At 38.0% G+C, this 14,369-nt stretch overlaps 1 protein-coding gene across 1 annotated transcript in view; it reads right to left on the bottom strand.

Annotated features, from left to right (window-relative positions):
- The window catches only part of LOC128702870 (uncharacterized), a 56,095-nt gene that overhangs the window by 26,670 nt on the left and 15,056 nt on the right, over window positions 1-14,369 (bottom strand). The window contains exons 4-6 of the mRNA XM_070102640.1: window positions 11,487-11,623; window positions 6,187-6,268; window positions 5,547-5,612 (exon numbers count right to left, since the gene is read on the bottom strand). Coding sequence (XP_069958741.1) covers window positions 5,547-5,612; window positions 6,187-6,268; window positions 11,487-11,623 — 285 coding nt within the window. The remainder of the gene's footprint in view (window positions 1-5,546; window positions 5,613-6,186; window positions 6,269-11,486; window positions 11,624-14,369) is intronic.

The following is a 14,369-nucleotide window of genomic DNA, read 5'->3' as shown; positions in this document are numbered from 1 at the left end:
CTCTTTGCTGATGACACTGTGCTCTTGGGAGATTCTGAAGAGAAGTTGCAGATATTGGTGGATGAATTTGGTAGGGTGTGCAAAAGAAGAAAATTGAAAATGAATACAGGAAAGAGTAAGGTTATGAGGATAACAAAAAGATTAGGTGATGAAAGATTGGATATCAGATTGGAGGGAGAAAGTATGGAGGAGGTGAATGTATTCAGATATTTGGGAGTGGACGTGTCAGCGGATGGGTCTATGAAAGATGAGGTGAATCATAGAATTGATGAGGGGAAAAGGGTGAGTGGTGCACTTAGGAGTCTGTGGAGACAAAGAACTTTGTCCTTGGAGGCAAAGAGGGGAATGTATGAGAGTATAGTTTTACCAACGCTCTTATATGGGTGTGAAGCATGGGTGATGAATGTTGCAGCGAGGAGAAGGCTGGAGGCAGTGGAGATGTCATGTCTGAGAGCAATGTGTGGTGTGAATATAATGCAGAGAATTCGTAGTTTGGAAGTTAGGAGGAGGTGCGGGATTACCTAAACTGTTGTCCAGAGGGCTGAGGAAGGGTTGTTGAGGTGGTTCGGACATGTGGAGAGAATGAAGCGAAACAGAATAACTTCAAGAGTGTATCAGTCTGTAGTGGAAGGAAGGCGGGGTAGGGGTCGGCCTAGGAAAGGTTGGAGGGAGGGGGTAAAGGAGGTTTTGTGTGCGAGGGGCTTGGACTTCCAGCAGGCATGCGTGAGCGTGTTTGATAGGAGTGAATGGAGACAAATGGTTTTTAATACTTGACGTGCTGTTGGAGTGTGAGCAAAGTAACATTTATGAAGGGGTTCAGGGAAACCGGCAGGCCGGACTTGAGTCCTGGAGATGGGAAGTACAGTGCCTGCACTCTGAAGGAGGGGTGTTAATGTTGCAGTTTAAAAACTGTAGTGTAAAGCACCCTTCTGGCAAGACAGTGATGGAGTGAATGATGGTGAAAGTTTTTCTTTTTCGGGCCACCCTGCCTTGGTGGGAATCGGCCAGTGTGATAATAAAAAAAAAAATAAAAATGAAAGAATTAGTCACCATGGCTTTTAAGATTACTTATCAATCTTGATGAAATATTCAAATTTTACACCTTTGCCGTATAGACACATCTTATGAGCCAGTGTTGGTGACGTATTAATACCCCAAAATTCTAGCGGCTTCAAATCAAGCAGGAGAAAGTTGGTAGACCTACATGTGAGAGAATGGGTCTGCATGGTCAGTGTGCACAGTATAAAATCCTGCAGCACGAAGTGCATAATGAGAGGAAAAAAAAACTCCGACAGTGTTTTTGGATTAAAACGCTGACTTTCAGGTGTATTTTCATATAGTATTTATGGTTGTATCCTTGTTTTCTTGGTCTCATTTGATAGAATGGAAGATATATTACAGAAATAGAGATTATTTTGATAGGTTTCAAGATGAAAAGTACCTTGAAACTGAGATCAAAGTAGCAGAAATGTTTGATTTTTGCAGAAGTTGAAGAGTAAACAAACGATGCCACTGTCCAATACGTGTCCAGCTGGCCAGTCTAATATGCAGTCACAAATGGGTTGACATTATTTATACAATTATATAATAATGCAGTAGTATGCATAACAGTAAATCTTCTATTTTTGTGTGAATAAAAATTCAAAATGGAAAGTAAGAGTAATATAAGAGGGCCCTGGAGACATGACTAATGAACAGAAAAAAATGTTAGTTTAGTGCCAGGAATGTCTGCATTATTTATTCTGGACCCTATTTTGAAATTGGCATCTTTTGAAATTTGTGTGAAATTGGCCAAATTGCCAATTTCTGACCACTTTATTGGGTAGTTGAAATCGGTAAATGGGTGGTTTCTTGTACTCAATTGATAGAACAAATGGAGTTGTAAAGAAATAGCTATGAATTTGGTTGACTGGAACAATGAATTTGGCCAAAAATAAGGTTCAAAGTGGGCGAAACAGCCAATGTGTATACATCGCCGAGACTGCTTAACTTTGTGAGAGCATAATTCTGTAAGTTTTCCATCAAATTTCATACTTTTGGTGTCATTACCATCGGAAAAAGATTCTCTATTATTTCATAAGAATTTTTTTTTTTTGAAAATTCTTTGACACAGAGTGACTTCAGGATCAAGGGTCTTGACAGTGAAAGGGTTAATACAATTTTTAGATCTGATTAAAAGTTTTAGAAACTTTTTCAAATTGCCTACACATTTTGCCATGAAATAAACCTAATCCCACACCTTTGATATACCTCTGATGAGTTTCGACAGTCTTACCGCTCCTGGAGCCCGGCCATGGGCCAGGCTTGTCAAAGTATATACATATACGGTACGTATTTGTAAAAATATTCACCATATATTGACATGAAACCAGGAAATAATAATAAAAGCAACAACTATTTTTTCTAACAAACTGGTCGTCTCCCACCGAAGAAGGGTGACCTGAAAAAGAAACACTTTCACCATCATCCACTCTATCCCTCTCTTGCCAGGGGCATATAGATACTACAGTTCAGATGCCCTTCCAAAACTGCAAATATTTCCACCCCTTCTTTAGAGTGCAGGCACTGTACTTTCCACCTTCAGGACTCAAGTCTGGCTAACCGGTTTCCCCTGAAGCCCTTCACAAAATGTTACTCTGCTTACACTCCAACAGCTCGTAGGGTCCCAAAAACCATTTGCCTCCACTCACTCCTGTCTAACATGCTCACACATGCCTGCTGGATGTACAAGCCTCTTGCACACAAAAACTCCTTTATTCCCTCCCTCCATCCTTTCCTAAGGCAACCCTTATCCCACCTTCCATCCACTACAAATTTATGCACACCCCAAGTTGTCCTATTTTCCTCCATCCTCTTTAAATGTCCTAACCACCTCAACCCCTTCTTTTAGTAACTCTGCACCTCCGCCTAATCTCCAGACCCTAATCCACTGTGAGGCCTGGTTGTGGACCATGCCATGGGGGCGTTGACCCCAGGAATACCACACATTGCCCTCAGACAAGATATCTCCACTGCCTCCAACCTCCTATTTGCCCCCATGGATAACATTCTTTGTCTCCACAGATGCCTCATTGCACCACCCACATTTTTCCTTCATCAATTATATAGTTCACCTGTCTTTCACATATCCATCCGCTGACACGTCCACTCCCAAATACCTGAACAAATTCACTTCCTCCATACTCCTTCCAATCTGATATCCAATCTTTCATTACCTAACTTGTTTGTTACCCCTCATCAGCTTGCTCTTGCATAAGTTCACTTTTAACTTCCTTTACACACCCTCCTAAATTTGTCCACTAACCTTTGCAGCTTCTCCTCTGAATCTCCAAAAAGCACAGTATCATTAGCAAACAGTAAATGTGACAACTCCCATTTTGTATTAGATTCCACATATTTTAATCCCACACACCTCTACCCAACACCTTAGCATTCACTTCTTTCACAACCCCATCTATAAATATGTTAAACCATCATGGTGACATTACACATCCCTGTCTAAGCTCTACTTTTACTGGAAATAATCTCCCTCTCTCCTACATAACCTAACAAAAGCCTCACTATCCTCGTAAAAACTCTTAACAGCATTTATTAACTTACCATCTATTCCATACACTTGCAACATCTGCCACATTGCTTCCTTATCCACCTTATCACATGCCTTTGCTAAATCCAAGACAGCAACAAAAGTCTCCTTACCTAAATATATGCTTCAAAACTGTATCCCCACCTGCTTTTAACATTTCTTTCATGATCCCATCAATTATTATGATTATTATTTCCTGGTTTCTTTTAAACATATGGTAAATACAGTCGGCAATTACAAAAATGTTTGTGTGTGTGTGTTTGTGTCTGTTTGTCTCTCGCAACACACCATGGGCACTCATGTGCATGCACACACACATAGGTGAGTATACACACATGTATGCACTCACTCACTCAAAAGCATGCTGACATCACAGTTCAAATGAGCCTCTGAACTTCAATATCCCCAACCCTCAGAGAGCCGGCACTATACTTCCCACCTCCAGGGCTCAAGTCCAGCAAACTGATTTCCGTGAATCGTTTCATTAATATTAATTTGCTCTCACTCCGACGCATATCACATCATATAAACCACTTGCCTACATTCACTTGTATCTAAGATGCTCACACATGTCCTCTCAAATGTTTCCCTAAATGAGCAAACAAGTCCATTTCCTATTACATTCAAGATTTTTTATAATTTGGGCACCTCAAGCACAAATCTGTCTTTGTGCAACATAGGTTCACTTGAGTACATGAAATGTAGTGCATTATCTAAATACAAATAAATAATTACACCCTATTTCTTTACCTTACACCTATACAATGTCTTCAACCATATTTACTTTTATTTGGTCTTGTAATGCTATCCTTAATATAATTTTATTATCTCATCCTAATTTTTCTTAATTCAGGCACAGAAGAAATTTTCCATTTTAAATCCATGTCAATTCATCTGTATTTCAATTTAATTTTCTTTTAGATGTGTTCTTACCACATCTTTGGCTTGCTTTTTACATCAATCCTCTTGCAATTTCTCCAGGTCCATGCTAACACCCATATGCTGCATCATTACCTGGTGCCCTAATATTGCTGAAATAAAAATCTTAAGTAATGTAAGCAGTACTCACCAGTCAAGCTGTCCTTGCTTGCTTGTTGCATGTGACAATGACTTTGTCCAATCTGTTATATTAATACATCTTCTAGTACTAAAATACTTCTGATAAATCACTTATATTGATTATATCTGCAGTGTTACACCAAACATCACTGAAACTGTTTTTCAATACAATCAATACTTTCATGATACCTGTGAAATTAAGAACACGCTGGTCCTCACAAATGTTTATGACAAATACACCCACACAGTTGCTGGCACACAGACAGGTTAAGCTTCCTACCACTGGAAGCAGCAAGTAGTGGATGTCAAATGTAACAGCCACTATATTTATTTGTTTCATGATATCGACCTGTCAATCTTGATGACAAACCAAGACACCTCAATGAGCACAGCAGCTTTATCCGTTTTATTGTACAACAAAATTTCATCGCCAAATTGTGAATATATAGTGGCACATCATTAAACAAATGTGACCGACGCAAGTGATTAAGTATGCCAGCACAAAATCATGCTCAGGGGGTATCTTCTACTTTATCCTACTAGATATGTTTGACTGTGGATTTAACATTTCACAGTACTACCCAAGGTTAGACTTCATATACAGGTGAGCTGAGAGCAATCCATGACACAGGATCAGTGTGTCAGTTGTTTTCAGACGGCATTATATGAACTCGAACGATAAGTATCAATGTGAAAAATCAAAAGCCCATTACAGTTCCATCTGTTACCTTAGTCTTTAAAATAAAGCTCCTACCCTACCCACTCGATTATGCAATAAAAATATAAACAAGCTATTCTATTTTCTAATGCAATTTCAGCATCTCTCATTGAACTGCATAAAATTTGCATAAGTTCATTCTTTCTAGCATCTGTTTATCTTCTTTCATGACCTGACACTTACCACAGCCTTAATATTGTCATGTATTTCCATACTCTGAGTGTCTTTGTCTGTATCATATAATCCCAGCTGAAAACATGAAAAAGACTTGTAAGTGTTGACAAAGGGGTGAAAATATATCGGGAATCCATAATGAAAGTTATAATTTTTAAATGCAATGTCAATCTACAATAATGACAACTGATAATTTTTCCTCCAAACTAAGTGGGTAAACAAAGTGACATTTTTTCAAGTATAAAAAGTTCATTCGGCTGTGCTTTATTTCCTCTACTTCCTATCTCAAAAGAATACGGTAATATAAACACAATACTCACCAAATAAAGAAGAATACCAAATTTTCAAGGATTAGGAAAATTGCTTATTTACTAATAGTCTTCAAACTGGTATGGTATACAAGCAGTATAACTAGGCTAGGGAACTGATGACCCTCCCCCCCCAAAAAAAAAAAAAATTCCAACTGGTAAAGACAAAACAATGCATGTTACAGCCTAGTCAATCCTTAACACAAGTTTAACTTCACTTACCTTTCAGAGTACACACAATTACTTTACGTTAACAGTATATTTAGTGAACTTATATCCATTTATTTATTTCACATATTACTAAGCTATAGTTACTCATCTTAAGCTTTAGTGAGTGATACCTTAGCTGGAGGTTCCTCTTGTGGTATCTTCGTAACATCAGGTCTGTTCGGTCTTTTGTTGTGGCCACTCAGCTTGGGTCTGCTGTCAACAAGGAAAGAATATTTACTGAATTGTGTTTTCATATTCTCCCCTTTCCTGGATTTAAAGCCATGATTTTTGCTGGGTAGTTTTTTTTCACGATTATGTGATATTTATTAACTTACCTCTATTACTTTACATGCCCTATTATCTCCTACAAGGGGTTGCTACTACAGATAAACCTCCCTAAGCCTAATATAACCAGCCTTCTTGCCACTGCATTTGCCTTAAAATGATGTAGACTACATAACTTAGTAATCAGTAATATATTAATTTATAGAAGAATCATACAATAAGACAATTTCAAGAGTAAAATCATGATTAAAGCACATAAGAATAAACAGTAATAAATACAGAAAGGTCTCATAAAGTTCCTCCAAGTAGTGTGACTTTTTGTAAAAACAATGGAAAAAGCACTTCCAAAAATTGAATAGCAAGTGGTAAGGCCTTCATTGTATGTGAAACTTTGAGTGGACTTTTTCATTCTCATTTACAGAAATATCACACTACATAGAGGAATCAGAACCACACACAATTTTCTAGAATAGGATACACAAATGTAGAAAGTAATTCCTATTTTCTTAATCAAAACTTGAATGCTCCACTAATAATACCTAATAGTATTTCTTGTAAAAATCTTGAAAGACTATAATTATGCCCAAAATTTATGTTTTCTACCTATTAATGAATAACTTACAAGCAGTCAGCAATCTTTTTTTTTTTTTTTCAACAAGTCAGCCGTCTCCCACCGAGGCAGGGTGACCCAAAAAAGAAAGAAAATCCCCAAAAAGAAAATACTTTCATCATCATTCAACACTTTCACCACACTCACACATTATCACTGTTTTTGCAGAGGTGCTCAGAATACAACAGTTTAGAAGCATACACATATAAAGATACACAACATATCCCTCCAAACTGTCAATATCCCAAACCCCTCCTTTAACCCCTTCAGGGTCCAAGGCCCAAATCTGAAGTGGTGCCCCAGTGTCCAAGAATTTTCAAAAAAAAAATTTGTTATTTTTTCTTATGAAATGGTAGAGAATCTTTTTGTGAAGGTAATAAAACAAAAAGTATGAAATTTGATGGAAAATTGACAAAATTATGCTCTCGCGAATTTTGATGTGTCAGCGATATTTACGAATCGGCGATTTTGCCGACTTTGACTCCTATTTTAAGCCAATTACATTATTCCAGTCAACCAAATTCTTAGCTATTTCACTAGTATTACTTCTATTCTATCGACTGAGCACAAGAAATCGCCAAGTCAACTGTTTCAACTACAAATTAAAGTGATCGGAAATTGTTAATTTGGCCAATTTAACACAAAGTTCAAAATATTCCAATTTCAAAATAGGGTCCAGAATAAACAATGTAGGTATTCCTGGAACTAAACTAACATTTCCTCTGTTCATTAGTTACGTTTTGAGGCTTTACAAATAACTTACATTTTGATTTTTTATTCACATAATGAATTTTTATTCACACCAAAAAATAGAAGATTTACTGTTATGCAATACTGTAATAATTGTATAAATATCATCACCATATTTGTGAATGCATATTAGACCCACGAGCTGGCGTGTATTAGACGTGTGAGGTCATTTGTGTACTCTTGACTATCGGAAAAAATTTAACATTTCTGCTACTTTGAGCTCAGTTTCAAGCCATTTCCAGTGCTAAAACCAATCAAAATCATCTCTATTTCTGTAATATGTCTTCCATTCTATCAAATGAGACCAAGAAATAGCAAATACAACTATAAAAAACATACAAAAAAACACTGCAAAGTCGCTGTTTTAATCGAAAAGACATGACTTCAGTTTTTTTCTCTCATTATACAGTGTGCTGCAGGATCTGTTTTATGTGGTGCACACATATCACATAGATGTATTCTCTCATATCTAGGCCCAAATGTGCCACTCACAGTTTATCAGAGTGAGCTGAGCTCATGACACAGATCTACAGTTTGGACCCTAAACGTAAAGCCGTAGATCTACGGGACGGACCCTGAAAGGGTTAAAGTGCAGGCATTGTACTTCCCATTTCCAGGACTCAAGTCCAACTAAATGAAAATAACCGGTTTCCCTGAATCCCTTCACTAAATATTACCCTGCTCACACTCCAACAGATCGTCAGGTCCCAAGTACCATTTGTCTCCATTCACTCCTATCTAACACGCTCACGCATGCTTGCTGGAAGTCCAAGCCCCTTGCCCACAAAACCTCCTTTACCCCCTATCTCCAACCCTTTCGAGGACGACCCCTACCCCGCCTTCCTTCCCCTATAGATTTATATGCTTTCCATGTCATTCTACTTTGATCCATTCTCTCTAAATGACCAAACCACCTCAACAACCCCTCTTCTGCCCTCTAACTAATACTTTTATTAACTCCACACCTTTTCCTAATTTCCACACTCCGAATTTTCTGCATAATATTTACACCACACATTGCCCTTAAACAGGACATCTCCACTGCCTCCAACCGTCTCCTCGCTGCTGCATTTACCACCCAAGCTTCACACCCATATAAGAGTGTTGGTACTACTATACTTTCATACATTCCCTTCTTTGCCTCCATAGATAACGTTTTTTGACTCCACATATACCTCAACGCACCACTCACCTTTTTTCCCTCATCAATTCTATGATTAACCTCAGCCTTCATAAATCCATCCGCCGACACGTCAACTCCCAAGTATCTGAAAACATTCACTTCTTCCATACTCCTCCTCCCCAATTTGATATCCAATTTTTCTTTATCTAAATCATTTGACGCCCTCTTCACCTTACTCTTTTCTATGTTCACTTTCAACTTTCTACCTTTACACACATTCCCAAACTCATCCACTAACCTTTGCAATTTTTCTTTAGAATCTCCCATAAGCACAGTATCATCAGCAAAAAGTAACTGTGTCAATTCCCATTTTGAATTTGATTTACCAAAATTTAATCCCACCCCAGTAATTACACAAGTGCTTCAACTCTTTCTTTATATGGTTTGTTCTTTAATGAATAGGAATAAATTGTTAAATTTCTTTCCACCTTCTCCACTTTTTCATTGGTGAAACTAATTGAAGATCAAAACTGGACAGCATATTCAAAGTGAGGTCTAACAAGTGAATTATAGTGATATACCTTTGATGAGTTCCATAAGTTTTCTACTCCCGGAGCCCAGCCATAGGCCGGTCTCGTCTGGTACTTGCTTGGTCAACCAGGCTGTTGCTGCTGCTGGTCCACCAACCCACATATCTAACACAGCCTGGTTGATCTGATAATATTGTTTTGATTTTTTTTTTTCAACAAACCGGCCGTATCCCACCAAGGCAGGGTGGCCCAAAAGGAAAAACAAGTTTCTCTTTTCAAATTTAGTAATTTATACAGGAAAAGGGGTTACTAGCCACTTGCTCCTGGCATTTTAGTTGCCTCTTACAACATGTATGGCTTACGGAGGAAGAATTCTGTTCCACTTCCCCATAGAGATAAGAGGAAATAAAAAAGAACTATAAAGAAAATAGAAGAAAACCCAGAGGGGTGTGTATATATATGCTTGTACATGTATGTGTAGTGTGACCTAAGTGTAAGTAGAAGTAGCAAGACATACCTGAAATCTTGCATGTTTATGAGACAGAAAAAATGACACCAGCAATCCTACCATCATTTAAAACAATTACAGGCTTTAGTTTTACACTCATTTGGCAGGACAGTAGTACCTCCCTGGGCGGTTGCTGTCTACCAACGTACTACCTATATTGTTTTGATTATTTCACTGAAAAAATTCTAGCCATGACACCTTGCAATCTGTTGACTTTGCTGTGCACAGGCAGGCACTCTAGTTAACATTAGGTTACTGATAATGACTATTCCAGGGTCCTCCTTTGTCTGTCTTTGCTAGTGGATTTCCATACATTTTACACTGTTATACTGTACCCATGATGTATTATTTTATACTTGTCCACACTGAAACTCATATGCCATGCATTCAGCACTGTGCCAACCTATACATGCTCCTCTGAATACTAAAGACAGGTCACTATGTACCATGGTTCCGTAAATATTGTGATATTCACATCTTTTTTATAATGAAAAAATACTGATTTGGCTAGAAAATTTTCACAAAACACTGGTGAATAAAAAACAACCTCCTTAAATTATAACCCAAATAATGTGTAATGTGAATTTTGAAAAAAAAAAAAAAAAGGGTTAACTGAAATTCTGGTGTACTGTCAGTACTGCACTATGAGACAACCCAGAGACACCAATGCATTACAGTAACCTTGTCTGCCACCTGTGATATACCTGTAGCTGGTTTTGAGTTTTAACCTACCCCTACAGCCCAGCTCTGGGCCAAGGTTGTCTGGTGCCGTTAGCGACCCACATATCCATCACAGTCTGGTTGATTTGGTACTTTACAGAGGTAGTGATACAGTTTCCTCGAACACTTCTACACTTGCTCCAGCAGCATTTCTGATATCTTCTGACAGAATATTGAATAATCTGGACCCAAAAATGCTGATAGAGTGTTTTCTATTTGTGTCCATGGTGCCCCTGCTTTTCACTGGGTTTATTTTTTACATTTCCTCCCATATCTCTCACTCCAGAGAATACATATTCAGTAATTTTAGATATTCCAGGTAGGTTAAATGCTTTATTGACTCTATGAGGACAGTAAGTACTCTATCTGGTTCAGCACTGAATGGAGTCATGCAAGTGGTTTAAGAAAACATCCCAAGGTTTTTACCACATTATTGCTGGATCTTAGAATCAAATTATGCAGCAATACATATATGAATATTGGCAGTAATAATTTTAGGCATACCCTTGAATGCCTTTGAAGAGCTAATTTAAGACTTTTCTACTCCTGCAGCCTGGTCCCAGACCAGGCTTGTCTGGTTGTTGCCTGATCAATCAGACTGTTACTGATAACAACCCACATATCCATCAAAGCTGGGGGTTAGATCTGGCATCCATAATGTGTTTTTCTACAGCATAAAAATCCTTAAGCTTGCAAAGATTTACTACAGTATGATTTCCAGTAATGTGTCAGTAAACAACAAAAATAAAAGATTTTTGCCCTGGTCTTTAATGATACACCAACTCTGTATATGATGGCAAATGCATCAGTCTCAAGAAGTACTGCACAAGGCATAGTAATAGTTTAGGAAAGCAGCTCTCTAAAATAAAATATGGTAAGAAAAATTACACAACATACAAGTTTACCTTTCTTTTTCCTTGTGGTGACCAGAGCGTGACCCAAGTTTTATGTGTGAATGCCTGGCAGGATCTGTAACTTTCGTTTTTGCCAATGCTCGTTTGAATGAAAGTGTACAGAGCCAACATAATAGCTTCCCATCCACCTGAAAGTAAAAAAAAAAAAAAAATAAATAAATAAAAAAATAAAAATGTAAATCAGTAAGTATCAAATATCATCATGTTCACATTCAAGATGACACAATTGTGCATATGTGAATTCTATTACCATTGTATAGCCTCATCATCTCACACATGATTTACATGGTGGTGCTCAGTAAGGCATGCAAATACTAGTGAATGTATGATAAAGTGAGTGTTTATGTGGTCATACCTTTGTGAGTTTAGTGCTTTTTTTTTTTTTTAACACATCGGCCGTTTCCCAAAAAGAAAGAACTTTCATCATCATTCAATACTTTCACCATCACTCATACATAATCACTGTCTTCACAGAGGCACTCAGATACGACAGTCTAGACATCCCTCCAAAGTGCCAATATCCTGAACCCCTCCTTTAAAGTGCAGGCATCGTATTTCCCATTTCCAGGACTCAAGTCTGGCTAACCAGTTTCCCTGAATCCCTTCACAAGATAATACCCTGCTCACATAATACCTTGACAGGTCCCAAAAACCATTTGTCTCCATTCACTCCTATCTAACATGCTCATGCATGCTTGCTGGTGGAAGTCCAAGATCCTCACCCACAAAACCTCCTTTACCCCCCTTCCCTCTAACCTTTTTGGGAACAACCCCTACCCCACCTTCCTTCCCCAATAGATTTATACACTCTCCAAGTCATTCTACTTTGTTCCATTCTCTCTAAATGACCAAACCACCTCAACAGCCCCTCTTCAGCACTCTGACTAATACTTTTAGTAACTCCACACCTCCTCCTAATTTCCACACTACGAATTCTCTGCATGATATTTACACTACTCATTGCCCTTAGACATGACATCTCCACTGCCTCCAGCCGCCTCCTCGCTGCAGCATTTACAACCTATACTTCACACTATACTCTCACACATTCCCTTCTTTGCCTCCATGAATAATGTTCTTTGTCTCCACATATACCTCAGCATACTACTCACTTTATTTCCTTCATCAATTCTACGGTTTACTTCATCCTTCATAAACCTATCCACTGACAACTCCCAAATATCTGAAAACATTCACTTCTTCCATATTCCCTCCCTCCAATGTGATATCCAATTTTTCTTATTATTATTACTATTATAATCAAAACTATGCTGTTATACACAAATAACCCGCACATAGGAGTGAGCTCACAACGATGTTTCGATCCGACTTGGACCATTTACAGTCACTTTGTAAGTACCTTTGATATACCTTTGAAGAGTTTCGAGAGTTTATCTGCTCTCTGAGCCCAGCCATTGGTGCTTGCCTGGTCAACAAGGCTGTTGCTGCTGCAGGCCTGCTGCCCCACATATCCATCACAGCCTGGTTGATCTGGCACCTGGTGATGATACTTGTCCAGTTTCCTCTTGAAGGCTTCTACGCTTGTTCCAGCCATGTTTCTGATAACTTCTGGTAAGATGAATAGTCTGGGACCCCGGTCCAAGTCAGACCAAAACGTTATCATAAACTCCTCTTTATATGTGGGTTGTGTACAGTTCCAGTCACAGTATTGTGTCTTTTCATTCAATATGTTCTTATACATGACACCATGTGATAAGTGCAAATTCTACCCTATTTCTGGAATAATTTCAGTGTTTCATGCCAGTTTTTGCTGCCCATCCTTAGTAACACACTGTATGCTGTACCAACACTTTACAAAATGGAAAAGGACAGCAGACATTGCAAGTACCATGTTTTATTTATATTAAAATGTTTTCTTGAAGCTTTTCCTTAGATTTTTGCCTCCCATTCCATCAGACAGACCCAATCTAATCAATCCCCTATCTAACCAAACTTTCAGTGTTCTCTTTTCTAACTACAAATGTACAGCATTATAAATTCACAAATTATGATTATCCAACATTTTCATCAAGAATCTTACATTAAGAGTTTCAATTATACAAGCAAAAATTTAAAGGATTTTTTTTTTTTTTTTGTATTTCATCTATAGTAATATGTAGTACACATTTTAATATTTTACAGGGTCATTTAAATTAAAATTTTAAGATATATAAACAGTATAGCCTAAACAAAGGACAGACTGGTGTGTATCACTGTCCGTACACTGCAGCCCTCTAATGTTAGTTTGCCAATCCCTTGATGTTTTGGTTCTCCACAGTCGCAAATACTGTACAGTATGTTAGATGTCGTTGTCAGGTTCATAACTGCAAGAACATCTTTGCTGCAGCCCTTAGATCAGAAAATTATTGCTTTCTAAAAGGTACTACACAACGTGTAGTATGACAGTGTGCAGGCTTGGCGATGAAACAACTTCCAGTGTGCAACAATTAGAAAAGCTACAATATTACAAACTGATCTGTCAATGTCAAGAAGGCACAGGAGGAGGTGAAGGAATCTATGCTGAATAATCTCTTTAAAGTAAACTATGGCCATAGGTAGAAAATAAATTCAACATTTACCAGCATGAGCGAGGAGGATTGGGAGACTGGCACATGAAATTGGAAGGAAAGGTTTCAAGGATATGAATCAAGTTGATGTCAAAATGATAAGGTCAAGTGAATATAATGACTGGTGATGAATAAGAAGTATAACCTCACAAAATTATTATGATATAATAGTTGCTGTAGGTAATACACACACACACACACACACACACACACACACACACACACACACACACACACACACACACACACACACACACACACACACACACACAGGAAGAAGAGAGAGAGAGGACCTAGTAGCAATCAG

Source organism: Cherax quadricarinatus, chromosome 82, assembly GCF_038502225.1.
Source record: "Cherax quadricarinatus isolate ZL_2023a chromosome 82, ASM3850222v1, whole genome shotgun sequence".
Lineage (NCBI taxonomy): Eukaryota > Metazoa > Arthropoda > Malacostraca > Decapoda > Parastacidae > Cherax > Cherax quadricarinatus.
This window is presented reverse-complemented; position numbering and strand designations above follow the sequence as displayed.